Source organism: Hyla sarda, chromosome 5 (genome assembly GCF_029499605.1).
Source record: "Hyla sarda isolate aHylSar1 chromosome 5, aHylSar1.hap1, whole genome shotgun sequence".
NCBI lineage: Eukaryota > Metazoa > Chordata > Amphibia > Anura > Hylidae > Hyla > Hyla sarda.
In genome coordinates, this window is record NC_079193.1 from 295,704,249 (window position 1) to 295,723,868 (window position 19,620).

The 19,620-nt window shown below is 41.5% G+C and overlaps 1 protein-coding gene across 1 annotated transcript in view; it reads left to right on the forward strand.

Annotated features, from left to right (window-relative positions):
- RAB2A (RAB2A, member RAS oncogene family) overlaps positions 1-19,620 on the forward strand; it is a 116,445-nt gene that overhangs the window by 80,269 nt on the left and 16,556 nt on the right. The window contains exon 7 of the mRNA XM_056522014.1: positions 17,046-17,114. Coding sequence (XP_056377989.1) covers positions 17,046-17,114 — 69 coding nt within the window. The remainder of the gene's footprint in view (positions 1-17,045; positions 17,115-19,620) is intronic.

Here is a 19,620-nt window from a genome sequence, read left to right on the forward strand (position 1 = left end):
TCCCTGGTTCCTTGACCAGCAGGATGACGGCCTGTGTGTGATCAGTTTATCAATAGTTTCTTCTAGTAAAAAATAAATTTCCACAGCAGACAACCCCTTTAGAGTCAGCTGGCTTTTAGGGTATAGAATCACCTTAAGGAATTCTGATCAGGGATTGCTCAGAGATTCCACTGCACTGTTCTAGCATTGGTGTGAATGCGTCCTCCACTGACCCATTCACACTGCGGAAAATTCTGTCCCGGAAATTCACATGCTGAAAGAATGAACATGTTTTAATTTGGCGTAAATACTCTCCGTATAAAACGGTGCAAGTCTGTTCGATCCTAGCGCCAAACTATTTCAGCAGCAGCCACTCGGACAGAATCTCCATCTTTCCACTGTGTGAACATACACTTTTATATTGAATGTGTTTGTTACCTTACAAAGCTACATTTTCTACTTTTTTGTTTTCATCTTGGGCTGCATTCACACCATGTTTTTGCGATACACTTCCCGTATACATTTTCAATTTGAAAACCGTACAGAACCATGTTAAAAACCTTATTAATTGACTCTCTATTGAAAACCATATGCCAAACGATGCATCCAGTTGTATACTTTTGCATCTTGTACGGTTTTGTCCGTTTTTTTTTTCCAGTACCCAAAACCGTAGCTTACCACGCTTTTTGTCCGGGTGAAAAACCGTATTGAAACCCTATACGATTCCTTTAACATGGGAGTCAATGAGAACCGTAGAGAACTGTATGTGCGTATGGTTCCATCCGGTTTGCACATTATGGTTTTTGTGTTTGCACATGCGCAGTGCACACCGAATGGAATTAAAACTTAAAAACGTATCTTTTTTTTTTTTCTTTCTTTAACTGTTTTCATACAGTTTTTTTTAGTCTGGTTTTGAGGAATCCGTTTTTCATCAAAAACCTGATACAGGAACTGTATTGCAAAAACATGGTGTGAATGCAGCTTTACTAATCTTGTCCACTAGGTGGCAGTGTAACACATGAAATCTGACAACGTTCTCTATACCTCTGACTGGAAAGCCAGCAATGGCTGAAGATTAGTCATGACATTCATAAGTTTACTTACATAATTCGTACATTAATATACCTGTCTATGTAGATATTTGGTAAATTATCCAAATACAGTTTACTTAGATTCATTCCATCTTTAGCAATGTACAGGTGACTTAAGAAGAATTATGAGGATGATTCCCAAGTAATAGAGTGGAGCTTCCTTCCTCCAGGACTCTCCCATGTACATCTGTTCTCCTTATTCCACCTTTTGCTGTGTCTATATGTAGCCTTTATATTAGTGGTTTGTGCCTTAATGTGGATAAATTGGTTGTATAGTTTATATACCATTTATTTATTTATTTATATATATATATATCTATCTATCTATCTATCTATCTATCTATCTATCTATATATATATATTAGAGAGAGAGCTGTCATTGGAAAGCTTGTGTAATGTTTCTCCATGCCAGGGTGCCTCCAGCTGTTGCAAAACTACAACTCCCAGCATGCCCGGACAGCCGTTGGCTGTCCGGGCATGCTGGGAGTTGTAGTTTTGCAACAGCTGGAGGCACCCTGGTTGGGAAACGCTGCTCCATGCAGATGAATATGTGCTTTCCCCGCTCCATCTTTTGTTCAGTGTGATGTATTATATGAGAGTCTATACCTAGATACAATAGCCGGTGGGTTGTCTGACTCTCCTGTAAAATCATGTTAGACAGCAGATGTCCAAATATTGAGGCACAGTTAGAGGTGACAGGAGAGGACATGGAGATTGAAATCATTTTTCGATCCGCTGTGGAGGGAGCTGGTGTTATAAGGTGGGTATGAGCCGTTCCCAAAGAGACTGGCTCCATATAAATAATACCGTGGGGAAAGCCAGTGATGAATGAGGCTGTCATCTGCCTTCAGTTTCCCGCTAGTATTTCAGCCGCTCACTAATCATGCCGTCTCCATTCTCTGTCCTGCGATGTTCATTTCCGCACCAAGAATCATACATCCTGGTGCTTCACTATGGACCTAACCATCAGAGCTCTGCAATGCTATTTTTGTGCAGAGATTTGCAATCTGGCTTTAGTTATATGGGGTATATGAGAGCTGCATCTACATTTTTATTCTATTACCCCATATGACTGCTCTCCAGAATACCGTAGTAAGATATTTATGCTCCCTAAACTCATTAGGGAGATTTATCAAAACTAGTGCGAGAGAAAAATGGAGGCTTTGCCCATAGCAACCAGATTCCAGCTCTCCCTTTTTTTTTTATGACCCTGATCGATTGCAGTGGACATGCACCCCGCCTATTCTCTACACCAGTTTTAATAAATCGCATACACTATATTATAGACCTTTTGTTAGGAATTCTCAGTTTTTTCAATAATGTTTTTTTTTTCTGGACTTGACAAAAATTTGCCAGGGGGCAACGATCAGGAGGGAAAATGAAACTTTTTTTTCACCCTTCTGCTCACTCCTGGTCCAACACCCGGTGACGTCTCTGTACACTGAGCACAGGATACTGCAGCAAGAGCATGTGACCTCTGATGTCAGTGACTGACTGCAGCGTCTTGTGCACAGTGTGGGGAACGTTAAGACACTTCTGGCTAAAGCAGCAATGGTGAAGGACAGGGAGCAAGCCCAGGGGTTTATTTTTAATGTTCCCTTTCAAACCCTGCCACCTGGAATTTTTTTTGGCAGGTTTGGAAACGCCATTAACAGAAATTCACTTTAGAACAGCAGATTCCTCATTTTTGTTAGGGCTGAAACAGTGTATTAAATATCAGCGAATTGTGAAAAGATGAAGGGAGAGATTTTTCAAAACCTTGTGCAGAGGAAACGTAAAGTGGTTGCCCATAGCAACCAATCTGATCGCTTCTTTCATTTTTCAGAAAGAAGCAATCTGATTGGTCAACTTTTCTTCTGGTTTTGAAAAATCTCTTGTACTTTATAGAGATCTCCTGAGAAATGGATCAGAGAAATTGGATATGCTGTAGTGTGTTGCCCCTTACTATCAGTTGCTCTTGGGCTCGTTGGTTGTTTATCCACAAGAAAGCCGTGGGGAATATGCCCTGTGGATATGCCATATAGGCTTAAATGGCCACTATCGCAAAAAATGTTTTTGATATATACAATAGAGCACTATAAAATGATTATTTGTAAATACATTCAATTATTTTTTTTATTTATTTAACTTATAAATTGCATGTATAAAAGTGCCCACTAGGGGTCCTCACAAAAGAGGCCCACGCTGATCTCTGGCCGTCACTATATGAAAACCAATGGTGGCAACAGCTCTGGCCCGTCGGAATACAGGAAGTGAGGGCGGGCTTTAGAAGTCTCTGCTCCCGGCCTGTCACTCACCACAAGGAGAAACAGAGGCATGTATTCCCGTGCCGTGCTGCAGCTGCTCATCCATCACAGGTACTGCCTGGGGCTATAGCTCTATCCCAGTCAGAATACACGACTGGCTGGGATTTGTAGTTCCAAAATGCAATATGTAAGAGGAGCAGAGGATTATATATATTATCCTCTGCTCCTCTTTCATATTGCATAGGATATTGTCTGTAGGGGACTACAAATCCAAGCCAGTCATGCAATATGTAAGAGGAGTAGAAGATTAGATAAATATATATTTAAGACTGATATTGTGTTGCAATGCACAACTGGCTGGGATTTGTAGTTTCCTACACCAATATCTTATGCACCTTGAAAGAGGAGCAGAGTATGATAGATAGATAGATATATGTATGTGTATATATATATATATATATATATATATATATATATATATATAATGATCTGCTCCTCTTTCATATTGCATAAAATAATGTGTGTTGGGGACTACAAATCCAAGCCAGTCATGCAATATGTAAGAGGAGTAGAAGATTAGATAAATATATATTTAAGACTGATATTGTGTTGCAATGCACAACTGGCTGGGATTTGTAGTTTCCTACACCAATATCTTATGCACCATGAAAGAGGAGCAGAGGATGATAGATAGATATATGTATATATATATATGTATATAAATATATGTATGTGTGTATGTATATATATATATATATATATATATATATATAAATATATATATAATGATCTGCTCCTCTTTCATATTGCATAAAATAATGTGTGTTGGGGACTACAAATCCCAGCCAGTCGACTCAGTGACTTTAACTGGGATAGCGGTGTGTGTGTGTGTGTGTGTGTGTGTATATATATATATATAATCTCTTATCCTCTGCTCCCCTTTCATATTGCATAAGATATTGTGTGTAGGGGACTATAAATCCCAGCCAGTCATGCATTGCATGATATATATTATCCTCTGCTCCTCTTACATAATGCATGACTGGCTGGAATTTGTAGTCCCATACACACTATCTTATGCAATATTTAAGAGGATAACATATATAATCATCTGCTCCGCCTTCATATTGCATAAGATAATGTGTGTTGGTGACTACAAATCCCAGCCAGCCGTGCAATATGTAAGAGGATCAGAGGATGAGGAGATCCAGAGAGGAAAGGGTTACAGAGCAGCCTGCAGAGATTGGCTGACTGCCAGGCTCCCTCCTGGGCTCAGTGACACAGTGAGGGCGGAAGTTTAGTCATGTAGAGTGAGGGCAAGAGGGACATGCCCCTTCCCTGAGGGAAGATGAGAATCCAGACTGCAACTGATGTAAGCTGTTTTTATTAGAAATATTAGCTGTACCCAGCGTTGCCTGGTTTTTCCTCCCTAATCCTTTTTGGGGAGGAAAATCAACAAAGGAGGAAGCTTTTGACTTCATATCCCGTCCTCATATATTCTAGTCATATCTTGACCTCCTATCGCGACCTCCTATCCCGTCCACAGGGGGGACTGATTTGTGTTGAAGATAATGTAAGCTGAAAATAGAAGGGGACGTGGCTTTGTGGGACTGGGCGTGATTTGCAAGCCAGAACGATGCACAAAAATGGTGCATAATAAAAGGGGTGGGGCGTAAACAGTGGGCGTGTCTTTTCGAGATGGGGTGCGGCTTGTAGGCCGGATTGACTCATTCACCAGGAGATGCAGAGCGGAGCTTGTGGAGTAAGGTACTGGAACTCCCATATACTTGCATGGGACTTGAAACAAAAAACCATCTTTTATATAAGGGTGTATGTAAGGGTTAATTTAACTATCATATCTTTTTATTTGACATGTAAGTAATATGTGTACCAGGTATTGAAATATCTCAAGCCGTACAGAAGTTATGTGAGAACATACATTTCCCATTGATTTGCATGGGACTTTTAACAAAAACCCAGACCCTCACAAATGCGGGTAGTTAAGGGTTAAACTAACTATCCTATATTTTAAGTGGACATATAAGTAACATGTGACCAAGTATTATTGAAATATCTCCAGCCATACGGAAGTTATGTAGGAACATATATTTCCCATAGACTTGTATGGGACTTTAAACATAAACCTCGCCCCTGGCAAATGGGGGTGAGTAAGGGTTAAATCACCTATCCTATGTTTGTTGTTGACATATAAGTAACATGTGTGCCAAGTTTCATGTTAATATCTTTTGCCGTTTGGACGTGATGCTGGAACATACATACACACAAACACACACACACACACATTTAGTTTTATTTATATATATATATATATATATATATATATATATATATATATATATATATACACAATAGGGGCTAAACACACAAAACTTAGATGTACATGATCAGGGTGAGGTACTGAGTAACACACAACAGTTTTTTATTATTTGGGGGAGATGATAGGAACGCTTTAAGATCAGAATACTCCATTAAAATAGATATTATGACTGGGATGTTTCCTTGCATTCCAGGAATAGGCAAAAAGCCATTTCCTGTAGCTCTCACAGCCCATCTATCTATGCGTCTTCTCATCCTGATTATCATCAAAAGACACAGTAAAGCAGGTCTATGGAAATGAACTAGGGATATCACCATACCATTTAAAGTACTCTCTGATACCAAGAGAAAAGGCTTTTTTTTATATTTAAAAAAAAGATATATACACAGCCATGGCCGTAAATGTTGGCACCCCTGAAATTTTTCTAGAAAATGAAGTATTTCTCACAGAAAAGGATTGTAGTAACACATGTTCTGCTATACACATGTTTATTCCCTTTTGTGTTTATTGGAACTAAACAAAAGAAGGGAGGAAAAAAAGCAAATTGGACATAATGTCACACCAAACTCCAAAAATGGGCTGGACAAAATTATTGGCACCCTTAACTTAATATTTGGTTGCCCACCCTTTGGAAAAAATAACTGAAATCAGTCGCTTCCTATAACCATCAATAATGTTCTTACACCTCTCAGCCGGAATGTTGGACCACTCTTCCTTTGCAAACTGCTCCAGGTCTCTCATATTATAAGGACACCTTTTCCCAACGGCAATTTTAAGATCTCTCCACAGGTGTTCAATGGGATTTAGATCTAAACTCATTCTTGGCCCCTTCAGAACTCTCCAGTGCTTTGTTGCCATCCATTCCTGGGTGCTTTTTGATGTATGTTTGGGGTCATTGTCTGGCTGGAAGACCCAAATTTTTTTTCGGAAGGGGTTTATTCATATTTTCAATAACTACATGTGTACACACATGAACCTAGTAAGAGACCTCTCGGCATCATTAGGAAAAAATAAATGTGTCCCATGGAGAGAGGGGCCATTAAAACATAAGTTTTAATATCAAGGTTTAAAAGTACACTAAAACTAATAAGTGATAATTCCCATGTGAGAAAAGCATTAAAAAAAATATATATATACTACAAATGACGTAAATGTCTGCAAAGTATAGTAAAGGGATACAAATATGCAGCTGGTCAAAAAAATGCTCTTTTAGAATGCAAAAGTACAAGTCCCTGTCCCAAAGCATTTCCATGCAGGGGACCTTATATCATTGGCCGCCTGCACTTCTTCAGGCATCCCCAAAACGATTCGCTGCTAGGCTGGTGTCACCTAAACAGGTCCGGTAATAGAGCAGTCCTATGCAATGAATAGAAGATGGGGAAGCTGAAAGATACCATAATTTATGGATGAAGCTGCAGCCCTGCAGTGGCAGTGTTACGGTCCGGTGACCGGGTGTACGCCATTTCTTAATGTGTTATTTCATATTTATAATTATTTATTACACTTTTTTTTGACAATTTTTAGTCCTCATAGGGGACTATTACTTGCAATCTGTAGATTGCATTCACTGAGGCATAGCATTGATCAGTGTTATCGGCGCTCCTTTAACTCTGCCTGCCATGGCTGCAGGGCATGGAGCATGGTAAGGGACCTCCAGCCGTCCTCTCAGCTGATCAGGACACCGCGGTGATCCCGATCAGCATCCCTGAGCTAAACAGCAGTTAACCTCATGACTTTTAGACACCGCGATCAACTTTGATCATGACGTGTAAAAGATTAACGTGGGTCCCGGCTATGACACGCGCTCAGCTGATGAGCGTGCTGCAAAGCTTGGGAATGGGCACGGGTTGATCCGTGTGGAGAGTGCAGGCGGCTTACCCTACCTCCTTGATACCTGCCGGTGGGAGTCCCGCTGGCAGGTATCGGGGACATTTGCACGAGTACAAGTATCTGTATCGGGACATCCCTAAAATGAACATACAATCCCCACATTTTATAGAAGAAATTACATTTTTTATCTTTTTTTTTAAATCTTTTATCTATCGTTGCATGGAAACTGTAGTGGAGACATGTTAAATCTGTTCCTAGAGAAAGTAAAGGAAGTAATGGTAAATTGTCTGAAGCTGTCTGATTATCAATGTATACATTTAAATAATATTTAATAATTCATAATATAAAGAAGTCATAAATATGCATGAAATCCAGCTATATATATTACCCAACAACCCCAAAAAACTGTGAGGAGGGTGCAATGCTAAATCAGATTGACCCTCTCTTTGTAGGATGGGAATTCCCCTTTAATGGTGGCACTGTCATGAGGGCATAGAACCTAAAGGAAAAACAAAGTATCTATTATGTTGCCATTCCCCTTTAAGAACACTTCAGAACTGTCTGTGTCCTGGCAGCTATGGTTTCTAGGCCTCTTTGCCAGCTTGGTGTTCTCTTCTCTTGAGCCAAAATGTGCAGCCCAGGAAGCATCTAACAAATTGGGATTTTACTCGCCAAGAGGAATAGTAGGCAGGAGCATGGAGCCAGACAGAGAGCACATGGAGATGTATATTTTTGTAATTTAACTTGATGCGTGTTGAAAGATTGAATATATAGCAGGGAACAGTAGGGGAATGCTAAGGTATGTTAGAGTAAGTGGTGCATGTGATTCCAAACATCTGGAACCGCGGCCGCACTGCTGCATGGGGATTCATCTGGTACTCGTTCTCCTAACAAAGCTGGTTTGTTTAAGCTGGCGACAACATAATGCACTAGAAAGAACCGCTTCCATGTCATTTTTGATGTCAGCCATCTTAAATTGGAATTGTCTGATGTTTATTTGCGGGTAATTGCGGCTAAACGGTATAGCGCTGTAAAGTTACAGTAATCCTTTCTTGGCGCTGTCACGCGTACAGTACCAGATCTGTGAAGCCATAAATCAGCATATAATTTCTCTTGACCTAAAATAAACTGAGCCATTGGCCGTAATTTAACTGATTTTCCCCCATAATGAAAGCAGGGCGGGAGGAAGTGCGGAGCGCCGTAATGCTTCCCTCCATGTGCCAGTTGTTAAGTGCTTGTTTACATGAAGTTATCATAACACATTTTCAGGATTTCATGGCTCTGTTTAATGTTTTACTTAATGTGAACAACTGAACACCCCATACGGGATCCCAGCTGGTTGGATTTGCGCAGCTTTTGACCGCCGTTTTCAATTAGCACGGTTTGTTAGGCCATCGCGATAATTGGTATGTTAATCGCAAGCCCAGGAATTTTTTTTCTTCTACCTCCTCTTCTTATTTGAAAATTAAAAACTTCCATTTCAGAGGATTGTGAATCAATTCGCGGCTGGCTCCGAGCCAGGTTTTTTCTCTATCTTAACTGCACGCCTGGAAAAAAAAAAATGCACTTGCGTTCTTAAGTGCCTGACGAAAGTGTAAGATGATTAATTCCTTTCATTATTTTGCTGCAAATTCTCCTGACCCCTCCATGATGATTCCATCACCCACTTAGAGCCCATGCATATTCATATTGCCCTCCTCCGCCTGCTGCAACCACCCTCTCTGCCTCGTGGAGCTGTGGCCCGAGCTCGGTGCAGTAATTGAGCTGCAGTAGATTGATGGCTCTGGGGAGCTGTAAGGCCTTTAAAGGTGAAAACATATCAGTCCTGTTAATTAGGAAACAAAGCTCTGGTGGCGAGTTCAGCAGTCAGATGGGGGCACCGCTCTCTCCAGGAGGACGAGGTGGTGTTTTTCACCTTGGTCCTTGTTTACTTACTTAGATGTGATTGAGATCCCTCCAAGTCAGTGGTCTCAAACTGCGGCCCTCCAGATGTTGCAAAACTTCAACTCCCAGCATGCCCGGACAGCCGTTGGCTGTCCGGGCATGTTGGGAGTTGAAGTTTTGCAACATCTGGAGGGCCTCAGTTTGAGACCACTGCTCTATGTGCAGACATTTCTAAACCCTTCAACCAATCGTACATCATGAGCACCTCTTAAAGGGGTACTCTGGTGGAAAACAATTATTTTTTTTCAACTGGTGCCAGAAAGTAATACAGATTTGTAAATTACTTCGATTAAAAAATCTTATTCCTTCCAGTAGTTATCAGCTGATGTATGCTCCACAGGAGGTTGTGTAGTTCTTTCCAGTCTGACCACAGTGCTCTCTGCTGACACCTCTGCCCGTGTTCGGAACTGTCCAGAGCAGGAGAAAATCCCAATAGCTAACCTCTCCTGCTCTTGGCAGTTCCTGACACGGACAGAGGTGGCAGCAGAGAGCACTGTGGTCAGAGTAGAAAGAACTACACAACTTCCTGTGGAGCATACAGCAGCTGATAAGTACTTGAAGGATTAAGATTTTTATATAGAAGTCATTTACAAATCTGTTTTACTTTCTGGCACCAGTTGCTAAAAAAATTTAAAATAATAATTTTTGACCGGAGTATCCCCTTAATACCAACTTACACCAGATAGGTAAAGTGTATATAAACTTTGTTTTTGTACACCTAAAGGTGTTTCTGTAGTCAAAGTATTAGAAGGGGCTCTTAACATTGTGCCCAAACCACTTTACATTGTACAAATGTGTCCATATAAAATCATGTTTTTGGCCTTTGACTGTATGGATGAAACAACGAAATGTTAAAGGGTACCTGTCCTTTAAAAAGTGTTTATTTTTTTCCTCTTGCTGTGGTTATTCCCCTTCATGATGCATAGTCCCCTTCTAATGTTTTCCATTTCAGGGGCGGAATAGAGCTGGGGTGTTTAGTAGTACATACACAAGTTTTTGTTTCCCTAAATCTCTGCCCAATCACAGCACATACTCCTCTGCTTTGTCATGCCATAGAGATGGAGAAAGTGCTCTGGACTGGACAGGCTGGGGCACAGATTACACAGTACAGTAGTAGATGTCATGTGAGGGTAGAATGTCTTACTGGTGCACTGGGTTTGCTATGTGAGCAGAAATTAGAAAAAAAGGAAAGGGTTATGCTAAACCCTGAACTGCCACGCTTGTAATCTGGTTTCTACACATGGAACAGCTGATTGGTGAGAGATGAGGGAAGCTTTGATTTACCTTTGAGAAACATTGTGGATGACTGGCTCAGCTTGAGAGGGGGGCTGCTGATCACACTTATACCCCATTCACAATATAGTGTTTTACAAGACAACCCTTTTAGGTACCACAGAAAGTTACAGTAGAGCCATTTCGCTGCTGTAGCTCTGTGTGTCTGCTCGGGACTACCGGCGGGAAATCTGCAGTCGTAAGCAGACATACCCAGAGCAGCAGGAAGATTGCAGTGCCGTAACTCTGTGTGTGCCAGCAGCGCATCCGCTGTGTCAAAGATGCTGCGGATGTGCTCCCGTGTAAATACCCCCTGAAAGTAGCATCTTGACAAAATCCTTTGCTGCACGTTTATGCCCCTATCAGTCTTTTGTCTAGGGGGATAAATCCGACACATAGCTCTGCTGTTTAAATGGGTTATCCATCACAGTGATGATATGGCTCTTGGGGGCAGTGGTGGCATTTGTATACATCTTGTTTATTGATGAAGAATAGGTATATAGGTTGTACGTGCCTAATCCAGTTGCTGCATGACAATTGTAGTGCATATTACGTTAGGAAAAATCCTGCCGCCATAAAGGTATATACAAAGCCTAAAGGAAAACAAAGTAAAGCAAACGCCTTGGTCAGAAGGCAGTGAAACCGCCGGAATATTGTTTAGTCTGGTAGTTATGGAAATGTTGATAATAATAGTCAAAACTATATAGAACACGCCATAGACTTATGGGTGAGTGAAGGATTACGCTGAAGAGACCTCTCAGACTTTAGAGACGCAGCCCAAACCACAAGACAGCTAATCCTCTGAAGAATCTGAAAAGCATCTGTCTTGATGTATAGATTGAACGGGCCGGCCACGTATTGTCTGTCAGCATGTGGGTGCGATCAGTCAGCCGCCATTTACATCCCCCTCATCTCATCAGAATTACAAATAGGATGGGGTTACACCTAAACCTTTTATCTCACACTCACAAATATTTGTAATATCTCTTCCCTTAAGAATTCATTGATCTCTTAAAAATCACTGCAGTCAAGAAAGCAGCCAGTGGTTGGCTTTTGTTTTTGTTTTTTTTCTTGCGACTAGTTTTGTTTGTTTTTTCTCCATAGAATATATTGAAATTCCGATATACAGTGATCCCTCAACTTACAATGGCCTCAACATACAATACAGTGGTCCCTCAAGTTACAATATTAATTGGTTCCAGGACGACCATTGTATGTTGAGACCATAACTCTATGGAAACCTGGTAATTGGTTCTGAAGGCACCAAAATGTCATCCAAAAATAGGAAAAAGTGAGGATTAAAGATAAATAAGTAGATAACTAATACAGATAAAGCAAATCCTTACATAAAAAAGTAAGAAAGATCTGCTGGGAGCTGTAAATCACTGTCTATTTCAGTGTTTCCCAAAGAGGTTGCCTCCAGCTGTTGCAAAACTACAACTCCCAGCATGCCCGGACAGCCAACGGCTGTCCGGGCATGCTGGGAGTTGTAGTTTTGCAACAGCTGGAGGCAACCTCTTTGGGAAACACTGGTCTATGTAGAGGACAGAAGCTTCTTCAGGGTCATGTACAGTACATACAATGTCCTAAAAAAAAGAAAATGGAGCCGCCCTCACCTGATGCCCAAAGGAGCAGGTAACCCTGGCACAGGTAAAGAGTACAGAACATGTAATACCTCCCTGTACTGTAGGGGGCGCTACCAGACACCAGTCAGTGCATGCACAGGGGTTTTACCAGTGAAATATCCATTCTGATTGGTCGGTTCTTCCAGCCATTGACACGTTTCGCAGATTCCATAGCATTGTATGTTGAGTCTGGTTTCAAGTTACAATGGTCTAGAAAAGACCATTGTATGTTGAAACTATTGTACGTTGAGGCCATTGTAAGTTGAGGGATCACTGTAGTTTCAACATACAATGGTCTTTTCTGGACAATTGTAACTTGAAACCAGACTCAACATATGCTTTGGAATCTGCGAAACGTGTCAATGTTTGTGATATAGGATTAGAGGTACTGTTTTGTGTGTAATGTTAGAGGCTGCAGGGGAGTACAGGATGTAAGTACAGGCTTTTTACTTTTAGAGGAGTTATCCAGGATTACTGTTTTTTGCAGAAGCTGCTCCACCCTTGACCTCAGTTTGTTTGTGGTAATGCTGTTCTGTTCAATTGAAGTCAATTGAGCGGAGTTGTAATAACCTAACAACCATAAGACAGGTGTGGCACTGTTTCTGGGGTAAAAACTATTTCTAACCCTGTGACTAGCCCATTTTTTAAGGGGCACTGCAGCCAAAATGAACTTATCCCCTATGCACAGGATAGGGGATAATTAGTTGTTCGCAGCAGGTCCAACCGCTGGGACCTTCTATGGTCTCCGGAATGGGACCTGGCTCTGAGTGAGAAGCTCATGCGGTAGACTTCTCACACTCAATTGATTTCTATGGGAGCTCCGAAGAGACCAGAGTCCAGCACTCGGGCATCATTGGCTCCCATAGAAATGAATGGTGCACGTGCCATCTAGTGGTAGATGACATGCACTCCTCTCTGAGCAAGACAGGGTCCTGTTCTGGAGCTGATCGCAGGGTGTCCAACCACTGGGACCCCCACGATCAGCTACTTATTCCCTATCCTGTGGTTAGGGGAGAAGTTCATTTTGGCTGCAGTACCCCTTTAAAGCTCCTACTGCCATGGATATTATGGGGCTTGTGAAACCTGTATACTTTAACTGCATGAATAGGCTGTGGTGCTGGATGTTTAGTCCAGCTGTGGCACTACAGAATATTATCGAGCTAAGAAATGTTCTCCACAATTTAGTCTGCATGACGCTGTTTTATTCATTTTCTAGTCTACATGAAAACATCTTGAAAACTCAGGGACATAGAAGATGCCTAGTAATATCATTGTCCTTCCCTGCAAACATGTTGGGGGCCAAATGCGGCTCCAACTATACAGAACATAAAGCATTGCAAGTGTCATCTTCCTCTAGTGCACTCTGTTGAAGCGTAACATCTCTAGTGTCTGCTGCCCAATGTTAGTAAGGTCACCATTAATATTTAATGGCTCTAGCTCGGCAGCAGGCAGCTCGTAAAAGCGTGTGCCTGCTATCTGTTACTGCGGTGACTTCATAGCTGCTCTGTAATTTCACCATTGGTTAATATAGCTGCCTTCCCTGACAGTTCAGAGAGAGATTTCCGGGCTGTGGAATCGATGCTTCAAAGTCCAATTTAACGCTTTCATTGGCAGAACCATGTCATTTCCTATACACATTGTACTTTTACGATCCATACAAGCTGCTGTCTCTATGTGGAAATTATATACATATTAATTTTTAGCTGCGATATGTTGTATTTCTTTTTTTTTTTTTTTTTCTTTCTTTTTTAATTGGAGAAAAATTGTTGCCTTTAGGATGTCTTGGATATTATACATTAAATGTGTGTGTCATCAGGAAATCACGTATTTTTATTGTTTAAATCAGGTTTTTATCATAAGTATATTTTTAAGGATTTTTTTTTCTAACCAAAATAGTTTACAAATAAAAGTAATTTTTGACACCAGCTGCTTTCAAGACATCTATTTTTTTTCTTCTGTCGTACCCCTTAAACTCGTTTAAACTCTTAACCAGTCTAGTGGGCGGTCCTATACATAACAGGCTGTATGTCACTGCTGGGACCGCCCACTGGCTTTAAACTATAATATCAATCTGCTTTGCTTATCCTGCTCTATAACATACTGCTTGCAGACTGGACTGCATGTTCAACATGACAGATCCCCTTTAAATAACTACTCGTTGATGTTCATTAAAGCCTATTTAACTTAAAGGGGTACTCCGGTGGTTAATTTTTTTGACTATATGGCATCTTCTTTGTAAGTTTAGTTTTTTTTGCAACATACATGTGTTATATGTTTTGGCAGCATGTATGTGTTTTTCTTACCTGTTTGTTGGGCAGGAAGTTCTGTAGTTCAGAGGATTTTCTTTTACTGTTGTCCACAGTTCTGAGTCTGTTGTGGACAAGATGTCACAGCTTTTTTTTTTTCTGTCTGCATGAGAGGAATAAGCCACGCCCCCTCATCTCATCCAGCTCCTCCCCTCCCCCCCCCCCCCCTGCTCTGTATTCTGAGGACGCAGGTCTGCACAGGAGAAGGACCTCACAGAGAAGAGAAGTGTTATCTGAAGGGGAGGATGAGAAGGTGCACGGGCTGGGGATGTATGGACTGCAGGGGAATAAATCTCATACTGGGAATGATCTCTATGGGGGAGATTTATCAAGACCTGTGCAGAGGAAAACTTGCCCAGTTGCCCATAACAACCAATCAGATCGCTTCTTTCATTTTTCACAGGCCTTCATAAAAATGAAAGCAGCAAGCTGATTGGTTGCTATGGGCAACTGGGCAAGTTTTCCTCTTCACAGGTTTTGATAAATCTCCCCCTATATGTGAAGGGGGGACTCCTGAATGACACATGCTGGGAGTTGTAGTCCCTGTGTGTGTGTGTGTGTGTGTGTGTGTGTACGCTAGTGTTTACAAACCCGTGTGCCTCCAGCTGTTGCAAAACTACAACTCCCAGCATGCCCTGACAGACTTTGGGCATGCTGGTAGTTGTAGATTTTGAACAGCTGGAGGCACACTGGTTGGGAAACACTGTTCTAGTCTGTTCAGCATACACATCATGTTACACCAGTGTTTCCCAACCAGGGTGCCTCCAGCTGTTGCAAAACTACAACTCCTAGCATGCCCAAAAGCTGTCAGGGCATGCTGGGAGTTGTAGTTTTGCAACGCCTCGAGGCACCCTGGTTGGGAAACACTGGTGTATGCCTTATAGAGATGTGAACTACAACCCCCAGGAGACTACAGAGGCAGCATGCTGGTGTTATACCACAGACTGAAGACTCCTGAATGACACATGCTGGGAGTTGTAGTCCCTTTTGTGTGTGTATGCCAGTGTATCCCAACCAAGGCGGATTATATTAGTGTGCTGTGTATAAGGGGGCTGACCCGGGAAAATAGTGGGATGGGTAAAGGGCGGAACAAACAAAAAAAAAAAAGGAGCCGTCCCAAACCAGCAAGGCATGTGGCATGCTGGGATTTGTAGTTTTCAGCACAGCAAGAAATAGAAGCAAAGATAGGAAAACAAAGTGGGGGATAAAAAGACAACAAAGAACGGAAATAGAGTAGGCTAAACAACAAGAATAGAAATGAAACAAAACAAATAGGGTAAGTCAAAAAACGGAAAAACACGTGGACCACCGGAGTATTTTAACTTTATTTAAAATAGAATTTTTTTATATTTAAAGGGGTTGTCCAGTGAAAGAAACAACCTTTTGTATGGTGTCAAAAGTATAATAAAGCAACTTACTAATATAGTAGCCATACTGCACAGATATCTCTCTGTGAGCTGTGCTCTCCCTTGTAACTCTGACATCACCTCACACTTAGAGCTTCTGTCCCTGCTCACCCTTCCGCTCCATTTTGCTCAGGAGGAGACTAATGATGTGAAGAGGGAAGATCATGTGATATTAAGGCAGGAGAAAGTCATTGTCCGATATGACAGCAATGTTCTGATGGGAACTACTGTGACTGAGAAAAGCTTTCTGCTGCCTTAAAATCTAATGAACAGTTATATGAGCTCCCCTCTTCACATCAGTGGTCTTGTCCTGAGCAAACAGGAGGGGAGAGCAGGTGCCGGAGCTCCTTGCTTTCAGAGAGTGTGATGGGACATTACAAATTCAAGCCAGACAGCTCGTAAGATCTGTGCTCTATGGCAAATGACATTATATGATTTGCTTTGTTATACTTTTTGACACCAAACCCCTTTTAAGTTACTGAGCAGATAATTTTCTCTGGTTATGTCCACATGCCAACACTTCCTGCTTTATTTTAGCACTTTAGCCCCAAGTGTCAAGAAATATTTGTTGTATTTTTAAAATGTTGGTCAAAGACATTAATGTACATCTTCTGAAGTTCAATATTGAAGTGCTGATCAAATGTTTTAATCTTTGCCCCAGAGACTATTTATTCTACCTATGCTTGCAGTCTCTCGGTCTCATATCTATAGGACTTTTTACAAAGCCATGAATATTTTTTGGGTAAAAAATGGGGCGCAGGATAAGCTTTATAATGGAGATGAACTGCTTCAAACTCCAGAAACTGTTGTCAGAATACCTTAAGAGGAATTATCTTTGAAGCACCTTTCAGTTTATGGATTTCCATTCATTGTATGTTTTATGATTGTATAGGTTTATGCCTTTCATTTTCGGATATTTTAGTGATGGGTATGGTGTAATGTGAAGTATAACCTTTGAGCTATTGCAAGTTTTTGTTCACTATATTCTCTCAAATTTTTGTCTTTCAGGCATTCATAAACACAGCAAAAGAAATTTATGAAAAAATTCAAGAAGGTGTCTTTGACATTAATAATGAGGTATATTTTGGATTATCTTTGTGTATTTACATGTGTGTGCGTCGACTTGTAACTTTATATATACACATGGGATAGCTGTCAGTGGAACTTTCATTCGAGCAACAGCTATCTCTTCCAATACCTTCATACTCATGTAGGGATATTTATCAAAACCTGTGTAGAGGAAGAGTGGTGCAGTTGCCCATAGCAACCAGTCCGATTGCTTCTTTCATTTTTTTTACAGGCCTCTTTGAAAATGAAAGAAGAAATCTGATTGGATGCTATGGGCAACTGCACCACTCTTCCTCTACACAGGTTTTGATAAATCTGCCCCATGGAGTGTTGTGTTTGTGTTCTAAATCAGTGTTTCTCAAGCGCGGTCCTCGAGTACTTCCAACAGGTCATGTTTTCTGGATTTCCTTGGTCTTTCACAGGTGATATAGTTATGGTCAGTGAATCAGGCATCACCACAGTTATATCACCTGTGAAAGGAAATCCAGAAAACAAAACCTGTTTGGGAGTACTTGAGGACTGCGCTTGAGGAACACTGTTCTAAATAGAGAGGAAGGGGGTAAGCTGCTGCCAGACTCTCTGGCAGTGGCTTATCTCTCGGAGAACAAAAAGGCATGTTGGACTTTAAACAGTTTGAAGTCCAACATGCTTGATCCTTCTCTCAGGTTGGGAGGCTTGTACTTTAAAACGAATGTTACATTTAACCTGATTGGCGATTTAAAATGATTTTTGGGATATGTGGGATTTCAGTGTGTGGACCAGAGCTTGGTTGTTTGCCAGCAGTGCTCTCACCTGGAGTTCTTTCCCTTCTCTGACCAATCATAGGAGAGCTATTCCTCTACATATGCCGCAACTTAGTGCTGGAGAAAGCGCACCGTAATAGAGGCTGGCACACTGCAATATTGGGCATGGGGAGGGGTATTGATGCATTTGGTTTGCAAGGTGCTATGTTAAAGTTGCATCACTAAAGTAGCCCTGGTCTAGATAGTGAACTTCTTATTAAGATGATAACTAAAGAGAGGAGGGGAGGGTGGATGGCATTTTAGGAGACAGAACTGTGTACTTTGTAAGTCTATACACAAGTGGCAGATACCTAAAACTTTATGGGACAGGGGAGCCTTGATTGCACCATCCTCCAACAGCATGAACCATCTGTAGGAAGCAGACTAACCAAGGATGCATATACCCCTACAAAACCTGCTAATAAATATACCCACAACCAACCAGAGTAGGGAATAATTCAGTTTTATTTAGTACGTGATTCATAAACAACAATCTGATTAGGGGAATATATATATGTGTGTGTGTGTGTGTGTGTGTGTGTGTGTATATGTATGTATGTATATATATATGGCTGCACCATATGTCGCAAAAGCAATCGAATCGCGATTTTTGCTTTTTGTTATATAACGATATGGCCCCCCGGGAAAACTTGCGATTATCTGTTTGGGCCGGCCAGAGCAGGTAAAGACAAATTTAAATACTAAAAGTCAGTGTTTCCCAACCAGAGTGTCTCCAGTTGTTGCAAAACTACAACTCCCAGCATGCCTGAACCGGCAAAGGTTGTCCAGGCATGCTGGTACTTGTAGTTTCACAACAGCTGGATGCACCCTGGTAGAAAAACACTGAGCTAAGTAAAAGGGCGCAAGGAGAAAAAAAAAAAAACTTCTCACCTATTCCTGGTCCCTGCAGATGCGGTTCGTCTCCGTTCGGTCCGGTGTCTCCTCTCTTCTCCATACAAGTAGTAGGACCTTTTCAGCCAGTCACTTGCCGCAGCTGTGTCAAGCCAGTCATTGGCTGATGGGGAAAGGTCTTTTTCGGCTGCAAATACACTGGGTTTCGCAGATCTGGTGGGAGATTTGAAAACCGCTTGGTAAACCCAGTTTATTGCTGCAGTACAAAAAGCTACCTATAGAGGAGGGGGGATAATGTGACAGTAGGGGGGGGCCTAATGTGACGGGGCAGGGGGGGATAATGTGGCGGGGGATAATGTGACGGGGGAGGGGGGGATAATGTGACGGGCGGGGGGGGTGGGGACGAGATGTGATATGGGGGAGAATGTGGCAGTGAGAGGGGAGAGTCGTATGTGATGGCCAAAAAGCTCTTATTACGGTGGTGCTATAATTATTTGACGCTTTCAGTGCCATCCAAGCTAAGGATTCAATTCAACAGTCTGGACTCTCTCCCCTGCATAGCACTAGTTAGTCCTTCCCCCACTTCCTGTGTTTTGTGTTGGTCTCCCTGCTGCTATAGATGGCATTCCCCTAACAGAAAGTGAGACACCTGGTGGCCAATACATTAGGGCTCTTTTTCTAAAGTAAAGAGTCATTGTTGGTAAATGAAGGGATTTGGGAATATGCTAGGAATCACATGGTCTATCAGAATGAGGGAAGATCCTTGAAACGACAGAGACACATTAAAGGGGTTATCCAGGAAAAACTTTATATATATATATATATATATATATATATATATATATATAATCAACTGGCTCCAGAAAATTAAACAGATTTGT